The sequence below is a fragment of the Pyrgilauda ruficollis genome, unplaced genomic scaffold (assembly GCF_017590135.1).
Source record: "Pyrgilauda ruficollis isolate IOZ18807 unplaced genomic scaffold, ASM1759013v1 scaffold25, whole genome shotgun sequence".
Classification (NCBI taxonomy): Eukaryota; Metazoa; Chordata; class Aves; order Passeriformes; family Passeridae; genus Pyrgilauda; species Pyrgilauda ruficollis.
Window position 1 is genome coordinate 4,280,827 of NW_024523822.1, and position 18,934 is coordinate 4,299,760.

An 18,934-nucleotide genomic window follows, 5' to 3' on the forward strand; every position below is an offset into this window, starting at 1 on the left:
GTACTAGAAATAGAAGTTCTGTATGATTCATTGTAACTGAAAGCAAAACACTGTATCTTTTTTAACATTCAGATAGACCAGCTGCTCTCTCTGCATTCTCAATTTTTCTTTTTTTCTATTTGAGGTATTGAGCATGGTAATATTTGGGCTTTTACTTCAAAATAAAATTTTATTTTAGTTTAAATACTTGTTGGCAACTGGAAATCTAGAATCAAAACTTGAAGAGTTAGTTTTCAGGAACTTTCCAATTGCTTTCAAAAATCGCAAAAAATAAAATAATAATAAAATTGTGATAATAATTTATATTTCAATCCAGTGGGTTTTTTGTTTGTTTGTTTGTTTGTTTGTTTGTTTTTATCTAGAGAAGAAAATCTAAGGGCTATCAGCTCAGAATGTACTTTTGCTCACTTGCACATCCCTTCTCTCGAATCTTTAATATGAAGTATTGATAAATATAATTTCATTTGCTGCAGATAGATATTTCCTAAAAGGGATGAGCTTGCTTAAAGGATCCTTTATTTTTTCTTCTCCCTTCTCCACACATGTCCAGTCCATTCCCCTTTTGCGTTCTGCTCCTCTTTTTTAAGTGTGTGAATCTTGTCAAGGATTTTACCATACAAATACCGGTGAAAATGATTTTGAGAGCAGACTTCTGAAACTCTTTGACCTTGCTATCTCTGTGTTGCTCAGAACAAGCATCTGGTTTCAGACTTACTTTCTAGTTCATTTGATGTTAAATTAGCCTCAGACACTGTATTCATTGATAGTAAATTAAAGGACCCATTTCCTGAAATTTAGCTTTGCAGAATGAGGTCTAGTACAATATTTTTTATTGCAGGTGCTTGGAAAATAAATTAAATCCAGCTTCCCATAAAGGATAGAATATAGAGACAATCACAAGCATTACTGCATAATGTAATAGTTCTTGAAGATTTAAATGATACAGATATTCCCATAATTGTTTATTTCACCTTCTCACATGCCAGGGAATGGTACGAACTTTAATATTTGAACTATAAGCAAAAATTCTCTGCCTTACCTCTCTTCTTTAAATGCTCATTGAGGAATTTCTTTTGTTTTAATCAAACATGTAATTTTTCCAGCATGTTATCCCTTAAATTGTACAAAATCCGTGAATACTCTGAAAATTTATGCTTACTAAACTGCACTTCTATATTGACACTGAAGTTCATTAGCAAAAACTGTATTTACTGAATGCTGCTTCTTCATGCCTTGGAGAAATCACATATAAATTTTTTTCTGTTTTCATTGCCTTAACTATTAACACTCATGGAAAAAATTCAGAGGAAAATAGTACACAAACCTGCTATCTTTTTTAATAGTCTGTGTTTCTCATGGATAGACAAAAAGGTCTGTGGGCAAAAAGCCATGGCTGTGAGGGGTAAATAAAGAGTAGTGTGGGAAGATATGCACTGACAAGGCTTCCTTAATGCAAAACTATGAAATTCCCAGGAGGAATACTTGCCCATGAGCTGTCCTGGCAGGGCGGTGTAGTAGGATATTCTAAGCACATATTTAGCCACTGACTGGTTTTTCTCCTTTACACTTCAGTAATGTTTCATCTGGTGCATTAATTGTCCATTTAACTTTTTTTTTTTTTTTTAATTTATTTAGTCCTTTACTGTTCTGAAAAAATACCCAAACCCAAACAAAACAAACAAACCACTTAATTCTATCTGAAAAGAGAATTCAGAATAATTTTCTTTGTCTCATAGAACTACTGCATGGTGGGGCAAAAAATAAAACCACATCCTTAAAAAATCTAATCAGCTTCTCACCTGAAGTGATAAAGATTTTATTCTTTGTTTTCTAATTTTTTTCGTAATATTTCTTATAATAAATATTTGGTGAAGGGTGTTTTTTTGTTTTGTTTGCTGGTGGTTTATTTTATTCTCTTTTCTTTTCCTGTATTTTTTCTCCATTATTCCCTTCTTTTACATGGAAATGTTACAAAAATACCTGTTCTAATGTCTTCCTCTGCTGCATTTTTATGGAGGGGATCTTGAAAAGCACATGTACCAAAACAAGCAAATAAACTAGTCCTCTACTCTTCCTATTCCTTCACAGGTTTTCTAGAGGAAAACCAGTAAATTCCTAAATTTTTAAAAATTTCTAAATTTTAAAAAAATCTAATTTTTAAAAAGATTCTAATTTTCTATGAGGAAAACCAGTAAAATTCTAAATTTTTCATTTCCTCACCTGTATCTGCTTTTGATATATCCTTAAAAAAACAGTGTTTCTGATACTTCTCTTGTTGCTAGTCCAAAACTCCTACTACCGAATTAAAACTCCCACTACTAAAATTAACTGGTATTAATTTTAGGTGGCATGTAGGTTGTTATTTGTTTTGTTTTGGTTGTTTCTTAAGATTCAGAACTCTTGGCTCTCTACAAAGTTTTCAGGTAGTGAAATGTAAGCCCAGAAGAGGATAAAATGATTCAGTCAGGATGACTCACCCAGCGAGAGAACAGGTTTTTGTATCCTCTTATTCTACTTTACTCCCACAAAAGAAACAAATGCAACAAAGGATATCCTGATAGTCTCTCCTTCAGCTGCCTGGGCCCCTCTTCCTGTCTGATTAGGGCTTCTCCTTGGGAGCGCCAGGCTGTGGGTGGGTTTTTCGGCAGGCCGCGGGGCAGGCGCGGTGATGGACGGAGTGAGGCAGGGCTCCGGGCACCCCGGCCGAGCTCCGCTGAACGGCACTGCTCCAAAAGGAGCTTTTACTCGGCTAAATTGTCAGTTCTCCTGGGAACACCTCACAGGATGAAATAGCAAGATGTCAGGGCAAAATAGTCGAAGAGGTTGTTCCAAAAGCAACAATGTTAAACTGGCATTTTTTCATCTTTAGGAACTGATGAGAGATAGTGGACTTTCTCCTCGCTCTCTTGGATTGTGCATTTTGTAATGTTTCCTGAGTGATATAATCACCTCCTTGGCGCCAGCAATTATGGCGTGTGCTATCCCAATTTTAGTAATGACATCAGGATCAAGAAAATAGACTTCTGGAATCTAGTTGCCTGACAACTCTTAGTCAGTTGCCTGACTTTTTTGCACTAAGTCAAGTCAAGTATGCACAATTTTTCCTGGTAACAGGAAATTTCATTATGCAAAAAAACCGCCCTTATGCTTTTGATTTTTTTTTTTTCTATTTGTAAACATGTTAATCATTTTGTCTCGAGAAACTCTATAGTTCAGTTGTTATGATTTGTCCAGAATTTTGAATTATTTTGTTAGTTTAAACATACATTCTTTTGGAGTTTGGGGAAGGGCTTGTGGAAAGGGTGAGAAAAGGCAGGACATTTTGCCCCATAGAGGAATGCAGCAGATGAGTCGTTACAGCAGGGAAGATGGTTGATGGACAAAACCAGTAGAAAGCAATCATCTCCCCTCTCAAATTTTTAGTGCAAATTGAAGCGCGAAACTTATTCTATGGAGTTGGTTTGTTCTTACAGATAACTCTGTAAGTGATGAGAAATTTTTGACTAGCCTTGATAGATCTACAGATATATATTTCTGCATTGTACTAGACTGAGCTGTAAGTTTTAATAGAATGATTTGGTCTTGCTCTACGAGAAGAATTTCACAGAAGATTTTGTTTTGCAAAACACAGTGATTTTTAACAGCTTTGGCTTGCCATGTCAGTCACATTTATTAAAAAAAATATTTTTCAGCTGCTCTTTCAATTAACTGCCTATAATCTACGTGTAGGTTTATTTAATATTGTAAAAAAATGCCTTGCTACAAGCAATGTAAATTGGCATTTCTGTTACCACATTCCTTCACTGAGAAAGACTCATTTCTTTGATGAGGCATGCTTAGCTTAGCACTGTGTGTGGCATCTGAAGACTGTAGCAACCAGTGTTGGAGGTTTTTCTCTCATTTCTAGTTAATTTTTTAATAGTCCTTGAACATTTTTAGACTCTTGTTTGTTTAGATATTTTAACAAATGTGAATTGTATAATATGTATAGTAACTTCACACCTCGTAATATTTTCTTTGTTTTATTAATACATAAAACACTAAATTTATAGCTCTCTAGGTTTTGCTTTGTCACATTTGCTTTCAGAATCCAACAGTCATTTACTCAATAGAGATCTTACAGTGACTGGTAGAAACAGACAATATAGGAGCATAAGAGATTGTAACAAGAACATGCTTATATTACGGTAGTAGTTAATGAAAATGAGACTGTGAATGAAGTGTTCCAATGATCTCGAGGATGAGCAGAAGATGAAGTTAATCAAACATGTATTGTAGCCAAAATGGAATGTGTTCTTCATCTATGTACTAATTTTTAGGAGGCAAACCTGCAACACTGCATTTGAAGTCAGATTTCTGATAGTCTGCCATTAAGAGCTGTTGGTAGTGCTACAGCAGGCTGAAATAGAAAACTGGAGATAAGCAATAGTAAATGTAAGGGTCTTCAACATGTGCTCAAATGTAAATACAATAAAGTGATATAGATGTTATTATGACTGAAAAGTCAAGCACAAAAGCCAAGATTGCATTTGACTTTGGAACTTTGGTTTAGTCCCGAGCATAAATATTTTTATACTTTACCTATGTGGTTCTAGGTTATTTTTACTCCACTGAGAACTCAAAACAAATGCAACTCAATTAATGACATATTCAGTATTTTATAATTTTCTTGCTTCTCATTATATGGTCACATGCTTTATTGACAATGTGCTGTTCATATGTGTTGTAAAAGCAGCTCCAGTGCTTTCATTAGCTTTTCTGTGCTGCTCACCATAAGACACTTTACTGTTTCTCACAGATGATAAATTAATTTTCAACTCATCCTTGTGATAGAAGGAATTGCATCATCCTTACTTAGTAGGTATTAAACCATGGAGATTAAAGTGAAAGTATTACCTAGCTCAAACATTCAAAATGCGTTGTCCAGGACTTTGTTTTTTTTATCTCCGTGGCATGGAATTACTCTTGTATTCAGAGTATTTTTCAATGAAACAGTGAGGAAATGATGAGGGGCTGGGTTATAAGGGACATGTAGCACTTCTACTTGCTGCTTCTTACCCTTTTCCATTGGCATTCACTTTTAGCACTCCCAGAGAGAGAGTTGTGGATCTGATGAACCTTTGATCCATCCTGAGCAGTAGCTGCTCAGAGGTTCTGAGTTAATCTCTGTTGGTGAGTGTTGATGGCTTAAGCATATGGATACCTCAAGAAGGAAAAATACTTAACTAGTGATGCATGATGAACTAGTCCCTTGGTGTAAGTGACTGGTTCATTATCAGGTGCTTTGCAGCTTGAGCAATTGTTTCCAGTTCCTGATAGTAAAATCACTCTTTGATCAGTACCGATCTTCTGTGGTGAAAGACACAAACTCCCCCCGCAACAGGAGCTTCTTCCTCAGAGTCCTTTGAGACTCTGGGTAAGACAGGAGATTTAAAAAAAAAAAACAAACCACTTCAAACTTTTTCAATAATGCTGACACATGAGGTGATAGACTTAAGCTTGTCCTATACTTATAGCTTCTTGAAATTTATTAAAAGGTTCACAGAATCTGTACAAAACCACAACATTTTTGCAGACACTTCGTACCCTACTTTGTACAACAAAATTTGAGTCACTAGAGTATCTCACAAAACAGTTCCTATGTCTTAAATATGAAAAAATATCATTTTCTCTGTCACTTTCTATCAACAGTTGACCCTCTTTCCCTCTTAAAAACTTGGAAAGAAAATTGCAGCACAGAATTTAGTAATTTAGCAACAAGAAAACACAATTCTATACAGTGGAACATCAATCAGCCCTCCTAGGTAATTCTATTAGGCATTATATTAATACATTTAGCATTAAAATAATCTAAAAATCTGGAAAAACAAGACCCAAATGATTCATTTTTGTAGATTATAATTTGCTTGGGACTATTGACATGAATTGTCTTTGACATTACACGCACTCAGTGAATGTGCTCAGGGTCTAATGCAAGTGTAAGTGTAAGTAAGATAATTCATCTCAGAAATCTTCCAAGGTTAGCTCCTGAACTTGTTACCCTTTCAAGGTTGTTGCCTGGATGTGGCAAAGAACTTCCAGAACTTAAATCACTACATATACCTTAATACATTTGGTAGAAGTCTAGGGAAGATGAAGATAAAAGATTAGCATATTTGGTAAACTAAATACAAATATACAGTATAAAATAAAAATAATTCAATATTAAAAAAAAATAGAAACCAAAAAAAAAAAAAATCCAATACCCAAAATGTAAAGAACTGAAATGAACTGAAGTGGAAAGGATGAAACAATTTTGCTAAACCAAAGTATAAAAATTTTAGAACTCTGAAGGTCTTAATGCCTTGAGCTTTCACCCTTTACAAAATATATAGCTTGCCTTCAATGATAATTACTATTAACATATCCCAACACAAATTCTTGTGGAAGTAGAATTTGTTTGTGATTAACTTCCAGCAATTACTTATTGCAATGAGAAAAATGCTACAATGGTGTGAGGGAAAAAAAAGTTTCCTGTCAAATATAATTATGTGTCCTTTATCTAAAACTTTCATTGTCATAGGCAATCTAGAACAATTCATAAAGAAATAACTGCAATTTCTTATCTAGCTGTCTCCTGTCCACCCTCCTCTGAAGCTTGCCTTGATTTCATGTTGATATTTATGTGTGCACATTGTACTGTGCACAAAACAAATAATCTTCTATATGCAAGTTCCCTGTCATTTAGGCTTTAGAGCTTCTTCTCTTTGGGCCTTTTTGTCCACAACCCTTATCCATTTTCTTCAATGCGCAATTTTTGAAGAAATTGTTCCTTAAGGTCAGTTGTGCAAAGATTTAATAATTATGAATTAAGTGATGCTGAGGATTGCAGGTCCTCTTGTCATAATAGTCACACCTCCTGGCTCACTGGATCTCTTTCTGAGAAGGACCTGGGCATTTTTGAATGAGTCCAGAGAAGGCCACAAACAAGATCAGAGGGCTGGAACACCTCTCCTAGGGGGATGGGCTGAGAGAACCGAGCTTGTTCTGCTTGGAGAAGAGAAGGGAGACTTAGAACACCAGGAAGACATTAGAAAACCTTCCGGTACCTGATGGGGATCTACAACACTCAAGGGAGACATTTTATGAGAGAATGTACTGACAAGAGACAAGTAATGTCTTTAAGATGAAGAAGGATAAGTTTAGATTAAATGTTAGAAAGAAACTCCTCATTCTGAGGATGGTAGACCTCTGGAACAGGTTGCCCAGAAACGTTGTGAATGCCCCATGCCTGGAAGTGTTCAAGGTCAGGTTGGATGGAGATCTGAAAAACCTGATCTGGTGGAAGGTGTATTCCTTCTCATGGCAGGTGGGCTGAAACGAGATCATTTTTTGATCACTTCCAAACCAAACCAGTCTATGGTTCTATCATTCTGTGCTGTATTTCCTGGTGTGGGGAAATAGCATGAAGTAACCACGAGCGCTTTGGCCTGCCACCTTCTGTCACAGGTACTCCTTGCAAAAGATCTTTGCCACTAATCACAGGGTAGGTGTAACAATATCTTCTGTGACCTAGCATTTATCACCATTGGGGCTGTATATGATGATGTTTCAGAAAGACAAGTTTTGCTGGGAAGGTTCCTAATGCATATTAGTGTTATGCCTTGGAATGTTTTTATCCATTATATGGACTCTGTGTTTTCATCAATACTGTAGGGTTTAAATACATTTGAATACTATAGGTCTGGAAGACTCCCTGTTTTCCTACATTTGCTTTATCATACCAGTAATTAATAAAGAATATAAGCAATTTAATTGCTTTTGATAAAGGCATTTGACTGTATTCACAGAAAGAGGAGGCTGAGCTCTTTCAGTGTATTGAATTTTCCATCTGTAGCACAAGTTTGGTTCTCAACCATGTTCTGCTAATATCTTAGGAAACTGCCTTTTAACTAGAGTTAGGAAATATGCTTGGTGAATGGTGTGTGTATTTTTATTAATTGATAAATAAGCATTTTTATATGCTTTGAAATTTTATTCTACTACATTTAAAATAAAATAAAATTAATCGCACTCTGTATTACAGTAAACTCATGCCATATGGTCACACTCGAGTTGGTTTTGTATCCCAGCATCCAAATACTGCCCAAAAATAGTAGTGCAGAAAAAGAAGTTGGTATATTTGGATCAAAACTCACCCTGGAAAGAAAAACAATTTTTATTGAACTTGAATAAACTAGGTAAAGTTGCTTTTTAAAAAAAGATCTGAAGATAGTTCTGTATTTATGCCATCCAGAGGAACCTAAACAGGCCGAAGAAGCAGGTGCATGGGAATCTTATGAAGAGTTTGGTGAGACCAAGTGCAAGGTGCTGGACTTGGGTCAGGGTAACACCTGAGGGGATGAACAGATCAAGAGCAGCTCCAGGGAGAAGGACTTATGGACTTATGAGGCTGGACATGACCCAGGCTGGACATGACCCAGGCTGGACATGACCCAGCCACGGGCACTCCCAGCCCAGAGAGCCACACGTGTCCTGGGCTGCATCCAGAGCAGTGTGGGCAGCAGGGCCAGGGAGGGGATTCTGCCCCTCTGCTCTGCTCTGCTGAGAGCCCACCTGCAGGGCTGCAGCAGCTCTGGGGCCCCAGCACAGGAAGGACATGGAAATGCTGGAGCAAGACCAGAGGAGGCCACAAAGGTGATGAGAGGGATAGAGCACCTCTACTATTAGGAAATACTAAGAGAGTTAGGTTTGTACAGCCTGGGAAAGAGAAGAGTTTGGGGTGACCTAATTGCAGTCTTCAAGTACCCAAAGGGAATTTACTGGAAGGATGGAGAGAGACCATTCACAAGAGCATATGAATTCACAGGACCAGGGGGAACGGCTTCAAAGTGAAAGAAAGTAGGTTTGGATTAGGTATTAGGAAAAAATTCTTTACTGTGAGGGTGGTGAGGCACTGGAACAGGTTGCCCAGGAAAGTTGTGGATTCTCCATCCCTGGGGATCATAGAATCATAAACCCACTTAATGACTTACAGATAGACTGCAATCAAATAATGGCAGTAATAGAATGGAGAACCATCAGTCCAGCTGAGACTGCAATCCTAGAAATGCAGTTAAAGTGTACCTGCAGCAATGGCATATGGGGGTGGCAGGCACCAGCAGGCTTGTGGGGTACTTGGAGCACCCCAGGGCTTGCTACCTAGTCTTTCTCATGTCTGGATCAAGTGGCTCTGTTTTTCAACATTCTTTTTCTCAGATTGCCCAAAATACTTCTAATTCTTCAACACTTTCTGCAGATTTTCTCATTCAGATCTCAAGCTGTCACAGATTTTAGCAGAAGCATTGGGAAAAAAGAGTTACTGTTTTGGTAGCTTTTTTTTGTTATCTAAAAGTAGAAATATTAATCCCCTTAGGTCTATTAGATCAGAAGAATCATACAAAGTGACTTAAATCTAGTAAAAGCATGAACAGATTACCACATTTCTTGGAAATTATTTTTCCTTTCATTTCTCTTGTGGTTCTTGATTGAATTCTTGTTGTACTAAAATAAGACAGCTATTTCAGCTACAAGGAAACATCAAAACATCAAATCCATGTGATAGGATCTGGAATCTGGCATTCAATTTGAGTATCACATTAGTAGAAAGAAGTTCACTCCCAAGACCAAGTTTAGAGAATGAAACTTTCCAGATAAGGGATGACACTCTCTCTAAGGAAAAAATAAAAAGAATAACAAAGGGAATCCCAGTACCGCTGAGCACAACACACAAGTTGAAGTAATAGGTGCCTTAAAAAAGAGTTTTATGCCAAATGGATAGACCACTGAGTAATAATTAGGAATAATGAGGTGATATTGTGGAAAGCACATCTTCAGTTGAGTACCAGGAAACAATTCAAAGCTAAAGTACCAAAGAAATTAAATAGTCTTCACAGGAAACTTCTTGCTTGGAAACTTCATAACAAAACATGAAGCAGTTTGTTTTGAGAGATTGGATTTCCTGAGATGCTTGCTAGGAAAACATGACACTGAAGATAAATAGATAGTCAGAGTTCCTTTGTTAACATGTCTGAGTTGACCAGTTCTTATAAACCAGTCTGCTTCATTGTTTTGTCCTACACATCTTCTATTTGTCTGTTTCCTGGGCTTTTAATACTAAGTCTTGTAATTTTAGACCTAATATTGGGCCTTGTACACTCAAATGTTTCTAAAAACAGTTAATGCCAAGAGCAAAAGCCAAGTTCTACTGCTAAAAACAAATCACAAAATGCTGTATTTTATTCTTTTGCTTGAAATTTTGATACAGGAAAATCTACCCACATCGCTTCTAAATATGGAGTTAATCATAGGGCTTGCTTTCAGAATCGCTGAACTGGAAACTCAAAACCACAACCAGAGAGTTGGCTTGAATTCTACAGTGGTACATAAAAATTCAGATTTAGGTCATATGTTCCTTTTAAAATAATTTGGTTACAATTGACTAGAAATGTTTTAAGTAATGGAAGACAAAAATTTTTCTTAATTTTGCTACAAAGAAATAAAAATATCACTTCACATATAAACAATTTTTTCTTCAAAGGTAGAGAGTAGGTATTATATTCCTTCCAAAATATCAATACAAAGGTTTTTTCTTTCCTCATTTTACTGAGGGCTTTTTTCAGTTGTTTTGTTTTGGTCTTTTTTTGTTTTTAGGTGATTTTTTTTAAACTATTCTTGGGGGGAAAGACAGAAAGAAAGGTGATAACCAGATGTGGACTCTTCTGCATTGCTGCGTAGACACTGTCAGTAAGGAAACATTTTGAAAGGTTTATAATTAGCCTGGTATTCAATTATATAAATCCACTGATTTAGTTTTACTTGATTTTTACTTGTTTTTTTTTTTCTGATGCTGCAGGTTAGCCTATCCAACACCTAAAATCTTTTGGGAGCCTGTGGCAGGAGCAGACTAGTGACAACTTATTTCTTTATGATAAAGAAAATTCGAAAGTTTCATCTTGCACTGAGGGGTAACTATGCAAGACAAAAAAAAAAAAGGGGACACCCAAGTCAGCTGTTGTCGCAATTTAATGCTTAGTTTAATAAGCAATAAAAAGGCCCAAGTGAAATCACAAATACCTACCAAGCAATCTTAGATACAGGCACACTCTGGCCTTTCTCTACAATCTTCCGTATTCATGGTGCATGCCATCAGCTGTGGTGACCCACTGCTTATTTACATCTGAAGCAATCCAAGCACTAAATTCAGATTCTGCTTTTGAAGGCAGCATGCATTCCTTCCCTTTCTCCAGTTGCTAAGGCTTCCCTCCTCAGACATGGGCTCCTGTCCTGGGGCACAAACAATAAATAGTTTACCCTTTCCTTGGAACCTTATAGTTTTATTACCTTGCTTGTGCTCTAAATTAGATCCTGCTCAAAGGGAGTTGCTGCAGGGCAGGTCTTCTCTGATAGTTTCAGTGAATTGCAGCTGCTACACCAAATGCACCTATTTTGTGTAATATTGGGATTGTGCTCCCAGGTGAAAAAACAGGACACCACTTCTTGGAAGTGAGGACATTGAGATGTGTATATAGGTCATAGCACAGATGGCTGGAGAGATTGCTTGACACTAGGACAATGGACTCCTTTGATGGGGGAAAAAAATTGCTCCTCTAGAATTTGCCTGTCCCTCTGTAATGCTAAAGATGGCCTTAAAAGATAAGATGTCCCCAAGAGGTTCAATTAATTTGGCTCTCCCTCCCTGTCTCCCTGTAGTTTCCAAGATGAAAGTGGGAAGACACTTAAAGGGGAATAGCAGGAGTACAATTTGCATTCTTAAAAAGTCTAGTAAGTTCTTCATTTTAGGGTGAAATTTATTTCCTTCTCTCTCCTACTATTGCATATTTCTCTAAAAATAAAAACCACACAAAAATTAAAGAAAGTACCCCCCACCCCCCCCCAAAAATGCTGCAGGATTAGTGCTAAATTCTCAGTACTAAGGAAAACCAACACTAAGATTTTCTATTCAGCCTTAATTACAACCTCTTGGGTATAATGATTATGATGCCATCATTCCTTATGTAACTAAAATCTATATTTTATATACAGGCCTCCACATTTTTTCTTTTAGCAGCATGGCAGAGAGTAGGAAAGCATTCTTTAGGGACTTAAAAGGAAGTCCAGTTTCTTTCAATATGCAAAGAAGCTGTGCAGTCATTAACAATGAAGAAGTGCTGCTAAGATTCAGAATCAGGATCCAGAACCTCTCTTGTTCTTGCCACAGAGTCCTAGTATTATCTGAAGCAAAACTCTAATAATCCTCCTAAAGTCTTCTTGTGGTGTTATTTGTATTTGTTGTGTTAGGAGCACAAGGAAGATCACCCATGAATGTTTACAAATCACTCAGTTTTGTCCCCATCTTAGTACAGAGCGTGGATGACAGAAAGTGGGCAGGAAGTGGAAACAAGATGAATAGCCAAACAAGGAAAAAAACCTCAGAATTTCATCTCATGTCAAGTTTGTCAGCACTGAACACTGAATAAGGCAGGCTCTAAAGATAAACACTATCCACTAATGCCTTAAAACATTTTGTCAAAATGCAGACACAAAAGTTGCTGAATTGTCATTGACTTTTCAGGGCTTAGGCATCTCTGGAGTTGCAGCAAAGCTCTTTGAACATATAAAATTCTGTGATGTCTGTGCCAAATGCTCCTGTCACCAAAGGCAGTTTCAGTTTGCATGCATTATGCAAAGTGCCTAGAGCTGGCTGCAGAGCAATGGTGTAAAATTCTGTCTTTAAATTGCCACTTACTACCTGTGAAATGAAAGCAAAAGAGTTCCTGTCCTCTTTATTAACAACTTCCATGAAGATGTTGTTCTGTTTCTCTGTTCTTTCTAATTCACAGCATATTCTTGCTGTGGCTTAAAACTTATTGAGAGTGAAGAGATACATATGAAGCAGGCACAGCTGACTTTTAGCAATTTCTGTTCGGGCAAGTTAAAGAGCCTATCCTATTTTGTGTCTTAAACTTTGAATTTTTCAGTGTATGCGACAACAAAGAGCAAAGAACTGGTGTGGAAGTGTTCAATTCCCCATTCTGATTCTCTCTTCTTTTGATACAGCGTAGTCAGAAGTACAGTTTCTTAAAAATAAGAGTCGTGATTCAGACAAAGAAACAATTGATATGATTTTCATTTAATAACTTTTCTTTTGATTTAGAATTTACAAGCTTTTGTATCTCAAAGTGTTGGCAAATGTCTCAGAAAGATCTAAATAAGACACTTTACTATAATATTTCAGAAACTTTTTAATATAAAATAAATAGGTAAAATAAAACAGGTTTCTGGAAAAAAAAAGTACTCTATTCATACTTTGACTGTAGAGCTGAACACTATTTTTCTTGATGAATATTTTCAGAGCAGACGTTTTCTTGGAACAGCACGAGGCAAATCCAGCTGATCAATTTGGATCCTGTTTTTGACTTTTTACACCCATCTAGTGGTCGCCACGCAGTACAACAGGATAAAATTTCTGTTGCACCAGCAATGTCTTGCAGAAGCTTGTCTTTACCTGGTGATGCAAACCAAAGGACCTCTCCCAGGAGGTGAAACTGCAGTTCTACCTAAAACACTACTAAATTTTAAAAATTGACTATGTTACAACCTGACAGTGAAATCATTTGTTGAAGCCTGCCTTAGTTGCTTACTAGAAGAAATAAGACTGGTAATATAATATTCATGTGATGTCCACAAAAGGGGGATGAAGAAAATAAAACGAAACTGCAAATAAAACCATATTTATTTAATCCAACTGAATACTTTTGATTCAGTTGAATATTTAAGTCCACTGTTAAAGAAATAAATTTAGTATTAACTATTTCATTCTGTGAGAGGGACTTACATTAATTTTCATTTATTTAAATCCTGCCTCTAACTTTTTTTTTTAAAGTTCCCAGGCAAGTTCATATATATTTGAAATGATACTGCCATTGCAGAAATTTTCTTACTGAGAACAGTCTTCTGTTTTACCTAAAATTGCAGGAATTATCTGCCTTCCTGCCCTCAGTAGAAAAACAAAATATACAAACTATGTATTAATTAGGAGTTTGTGATTTCTTGAAGTTTAAAGGGCATAAAAGTTATTCAGGAAACAAAATATTAATGTTAGGAAATTTGGATATTATGAGCTAAACCCTTCATTAGCATTGTGATTATTTTGTGCTCCTGCGATATTTAGGAATTCAAGCTAAAAAGATATTGATTGATAACAAGTAGCAGTAGTCATGCTAGTAACAATGGTAATTTTGGTTATGAGCTAATGACACTACAAGCTGCAAAGGACATTTTACCGTAGCGTTCATGGTATCTTGATCTTTTCAATACATTCTCAAATACTCTTTGCGGGCAGATTTCACAGTCATCACAAAGATGCAACAAATAGGGGAAATGAAAGGCAAAGAGGAACTGCACAGTCCAAGATCACCTAGAAGTCTGGTGCTAAAACTCTAATTTGTTGTCTCGTGGTTTAAACTTTCTTAGTTTGAAGTTCATAAAGCAGTAGGATATCTTAAGACATAGGCATAATCAAATCAAATCATCCTAGAAAGAAGTGTATGTGTTTGGATTCACAGGAAATTGTTCTGAAAACTACAGTGAAAAGAGAATTAAATTACTGTGCACTCCTGAAACTTTTTAATAATATTTTCTAGATTTATTTTTTTTAAAGAGAAACAAACAAACAAACTACATTTGCTTTTCTACATTCAAACTGTAAATGTTGAATGCAAAGAAAATAATATAGTCTGAATGTGGCAGTAAGGTTGCAGTTCTAGAAATATATGCAAAGTAAAAATAAACAATGAAATAAATCATGAAACAAAAATCTATCCTCTGCCAGGCAGTGTGCATCTGTGTCAAAATAAGCAATATATGTTTATTTGATTAGCTCATTTAAGAAAGGAAAAAAAGGTCATGGGAATCTTGTCACTTCAGCAAAGGACTGAAGTGGCAACCTCATTGAAACTTCAGGTCAATGGGAGATAAAACAAGCTGGTACAGAGTAGCAAGTACTGGCTGTGACACTTGTGCTAGCCTGAAGTCTAATCAGCAGCTGACTTGCACTGCATCTTTTCTTCTGTTCTTACCTGTAACTGGAAACCTGTGTAAGTCCTTCAAATGAACACCATTTTCAAAATGAATACTTTATATGGGTTCAACAACAATGCATAATACGCTGCTAACACTTATCTATGTTTAAAAAATTATGTGAAAGGTCCTCTGTTCATCCCTCATTCTTAAATGATTTAGGAGTATTATTTTGTCCCCATTACTATGAGCCCAGAGATCTAGTCTTGCTAATCCACGCATTTGTAACCTCTCAGATTGTGTTCCACAAGACATCCAAACATGAAGCCACATGCTGCAAAAAGCCTCTATACTGTACCAGATGGAGCTGTTGAGCTGTCAAGCAGCACAGGTTGCCATGAACACATCCTCTCAGCACTACCCACCTTGTACCAGTGTTTAATTGTTTGCAGACTCCCATTCAAGAAGTGATGATTTTCAAAGCCCTTTGTAGAAACATTACCATCTATGTAAAACAGCATCTACTCTCTCCTTCTCTTTCTTTCTTTTCCCTTGTCCTTCAGCCTCTCTAGAGAAAAGTGTTCTCTAGTAATGATAAGCCTCTTTACCACTCTTCATACCAAACACAACAACCAAAAGTGCTGAATCTAAATTGTGTGATTCAAAGACACTAATGGCTACAGAAGTTCTTCTGCTTGGCTATCAACAAAGGACTCACTGCTTCCATCTGTCTGTAAAACAGCAAACGTAAGGCAGGCAGATGGGCTCAAGCACATGCCTATGCCTTAATGCCACCGCAGCATTTTTTTTACCGGGCCAAGATAAAGTATGTACTTGAAATATTTTTGTAGTAACAAAATATTAGGATTGGGTACTCAATAAGGAAAAAGCCCTCAGCTGCCTTAGCAGTGGGAGACAGAATAACTGGTGTCCAGCTAAGGAGACTTGGGACCTGAAGAAGTAAGTAGTGAAATATCATGTTTCCGCTGGTATAGAGCTCATGGATACTCTACTGCCCCAGTAGAAAGCTTCCTGTATTTCTAACAGTACAGGATTTTTCTCTGCCAATTTTCTTTTACTTCAGCCTTGGGGCATTTTTAGTTTATCAGCAATTTTAAAGTATCTCTCTTGTGTGGCTTGTGTTTCTTCATAGCAGGGGACATGACCAGACCTCCATTACTATCATGAAGCAGTTAGCTATGATAATTTATCAGGAGGATCTTTATTATATTTTAAAATTCTTAGGTCAATAACATAAAAAAAAAATTCTCTTTTTTTTTTTTGCAGTTTCGATGTAGACAATGGTACATCATCAGGACGAAGTCCCTTGGACCCCATGACAAGCCCTGGGTCAGGGCTAATTCTTCAAGCAAACTTTGTCCACAGCCAACGTAGGGAGTCTTTCCTTTACCGGTCAGACAGTGATTATGATCTTTCTCCAAAGTCCATGTCCAGGAATTCCTCTATTGCCAGTGACATGTAAGTACCTTGTAAAATATTTCTAGTTTATAATTTGTCCAATATCAAGATTTTTGCAGCCACAAGAAATTATTTTTTTTTAAGTCAGACTGTAATCACTTATGCTAGCAAAGTAATGGAAAATTGTTTGTTTATTTCTTTAATGAAGATTATACTTGTTCCTGCAGCTTTTTGAAGGATATCATGAGGGTGTACTTGACATGTTTATGCACTCTATTAGCTTTGACAGAATAATAATGATAGTCAATACTGGTGTACTAAAACAGTAGGGAGAGCTATTTTCTGTCTCTTAAGTTATTTCCAAGAGAAACAATACAAACTCAATTTATGCTTCTTCATGATTTTAAGAAATAGATTACATTTATTTCCAACTGGGTTCTTTTACATTTTTAGACAAGAGATTTACCAGCTGAAAGAAAATAATATATTTGAGAGAGAAAAAATTATTTCAAATATTGTCTTAACTAAAAGAAAAAATTCTAACAAAAGACCTTTTTAAGCTTATTCTGTCCTCTCTCACTATTCTGTGAAGTGTGTACTTTCTGCTAGTAAGTCATGATTTTCAAGTATGTGTGGACCCCAGCTTCCATGTGTAGTGGAAGTCATGCAAATCCCTGTTTATTAGTAAGATGCCAAAAATATTTAAATGTTCCATCTTCTAGTCTCTTCTAAGTAGGAGAAATTATTAACTCTTTTTTGTTTGGTTGGGTTTTTTTTTTTCCTGAATGGCTCCAATTTGCATGGCCAAATTGGTGTATATGGTTCAAATATATATCTAAAATAAAGGATCAGGCTTGTCAGAATACCACAGTGAATGCTGTTTTTTAATGAGGCAAATACCAGTAGATATTACCTTTAAAAAATAAGAGTAGGCACAAAAAAGAATAAGGGTTTTCACAAAAAATGAGTGAAATTAGAGCTGATATTTAATTTAAAGTCATAAATGAACACTCCTATTTTTTTCAGCTTATATAATTTTTAGAACTGTTGTTTTGTTTAATTACAGCTCTTTTTCTGTGTAGAGTTTCAAGGTAAGAACATTTCCTGCCTTCAGAGAGGGTTAGTGTAAGGTCTGTGACTCAGTTAAGATCTATTGAAATACTCAGTAAACTTTGTGCCAAATGTGACCAGTTTTTGTTGAGACAAAATGGGTTATAACAAGGAAAATTCATCTTGCTTTGTTGTAAAAAATACGCATTTTTCTTGGAATAGTAGCCCCCTTCCAGCAAATCTTCCTCTGACAGATACCCTTTTTTATGGAGGGAGAAGATTCAAGCTTTTATTATGGCACCTGAACCAGGATAACATTTGTAAAGATTTTTACATTCAGGAGGACAATTCAGCTGACTGCATTGCTTAGATGAGTCATTTCAATGAAAGATTCAATTAGTGCTCCATCCTTGAACTCATAATCCACTTAATTTCCTAGAATTTTGGGTAATATTTCAGCACATGGCAGTAAATTGGATAAACAATATAATTACTGAAACAGCACACATTTTCCCCCTTTTTTTCCCCTCTCTATTTTCTTTTCAAAATTTTCTGGAAACACATTTACATATAAAATTTATTTGACCTCACATCTTGATAGACTTTCACAGTCTCTTGTTAGAGATGAACCTTTGTACTAAGAAGGTAAATATTCCTGCCACTGTTTTGGAGGGGAGCACATTAGGAAATATAAAAGGCAAGCTGTTCTCACCATGGAATATTAATAATTTATAAATACATCTAATTATAATAAGTTTGGCTGTATCACAGAAACTAAGTGGAAAAAAGAATTGGAATAAAAGGGGGGAAAGTTTAAAAAGATAAAATAGCATGGAATAAAAAAGAAAAGTCATGAAACTCCTTATGTATGCATTCAGCCATAAACTGAATGTGCTTATGGAAAGAAAACCCATTGAATACTATTAAAATAATGAAACCATTCTGATGCAAAACCTTGCTAAATGAGGTGGAAGATTAAAGGATTGACAGGGGAAGTACACAAATTTTAGGTTAGTGTCAAATTTTATATCTAAATATGTTCTTAAGTATTGTTTGTTTTTTAAACATAAGCAATATTTATTATAAAATGTACACATCATTCAGGTAATGTAAGTCAATTAATTGTACACACAGTTTATTCTAGATCCCCTGATTCTTCAACCAGCCTCGATATTTCACTTTGTAAAGAAAAAGACAAAGCAAAAGGTGTACATCTTGTATTTGAAAGGGGTAGAACATAAAGAATTCTGGAATTTCCATTACTCTGAAATACTGAACTTTCCAGTCAGTAGCAATGCTTCAAAATTTTAGTCAGATGTGGAATGTTATGTTAAGACAGCCAGTGGATGGCAGTGCTAAAGTGCTAAATTCATCGTGTCATTATTTATTATGTATGCAGCTCCAGCCAAGGAAGGGAACAAGTTGT

General features: G+C 36.0%; 1 protein-coding gene across 6 annotated transcripts in view; it reads left to right on the forward strand.

The window, feature by feature from the left end:
* Positions 1-18,934, forward strand: part of PDE4D (phosphodiesterase 4D) — a 306,758-nt gene that overhangs the window by 192,773 nt on the left and 95,051 nt on the right. For all 6 annotated transcript variants that reach the window (XM_041470893.1, XM_041470898.1, XM_041470896.1 and 3 more), the window contains one exon: positions 16,327-16,518. In XM_041470893.1, the coding sequence (XP_041326827.1) occupies positions 16,327-16,518 (192 nt within the window). The remainder of the gene's footprint in view (positions 1-16,326; positions 16,519-18,934) is intronic.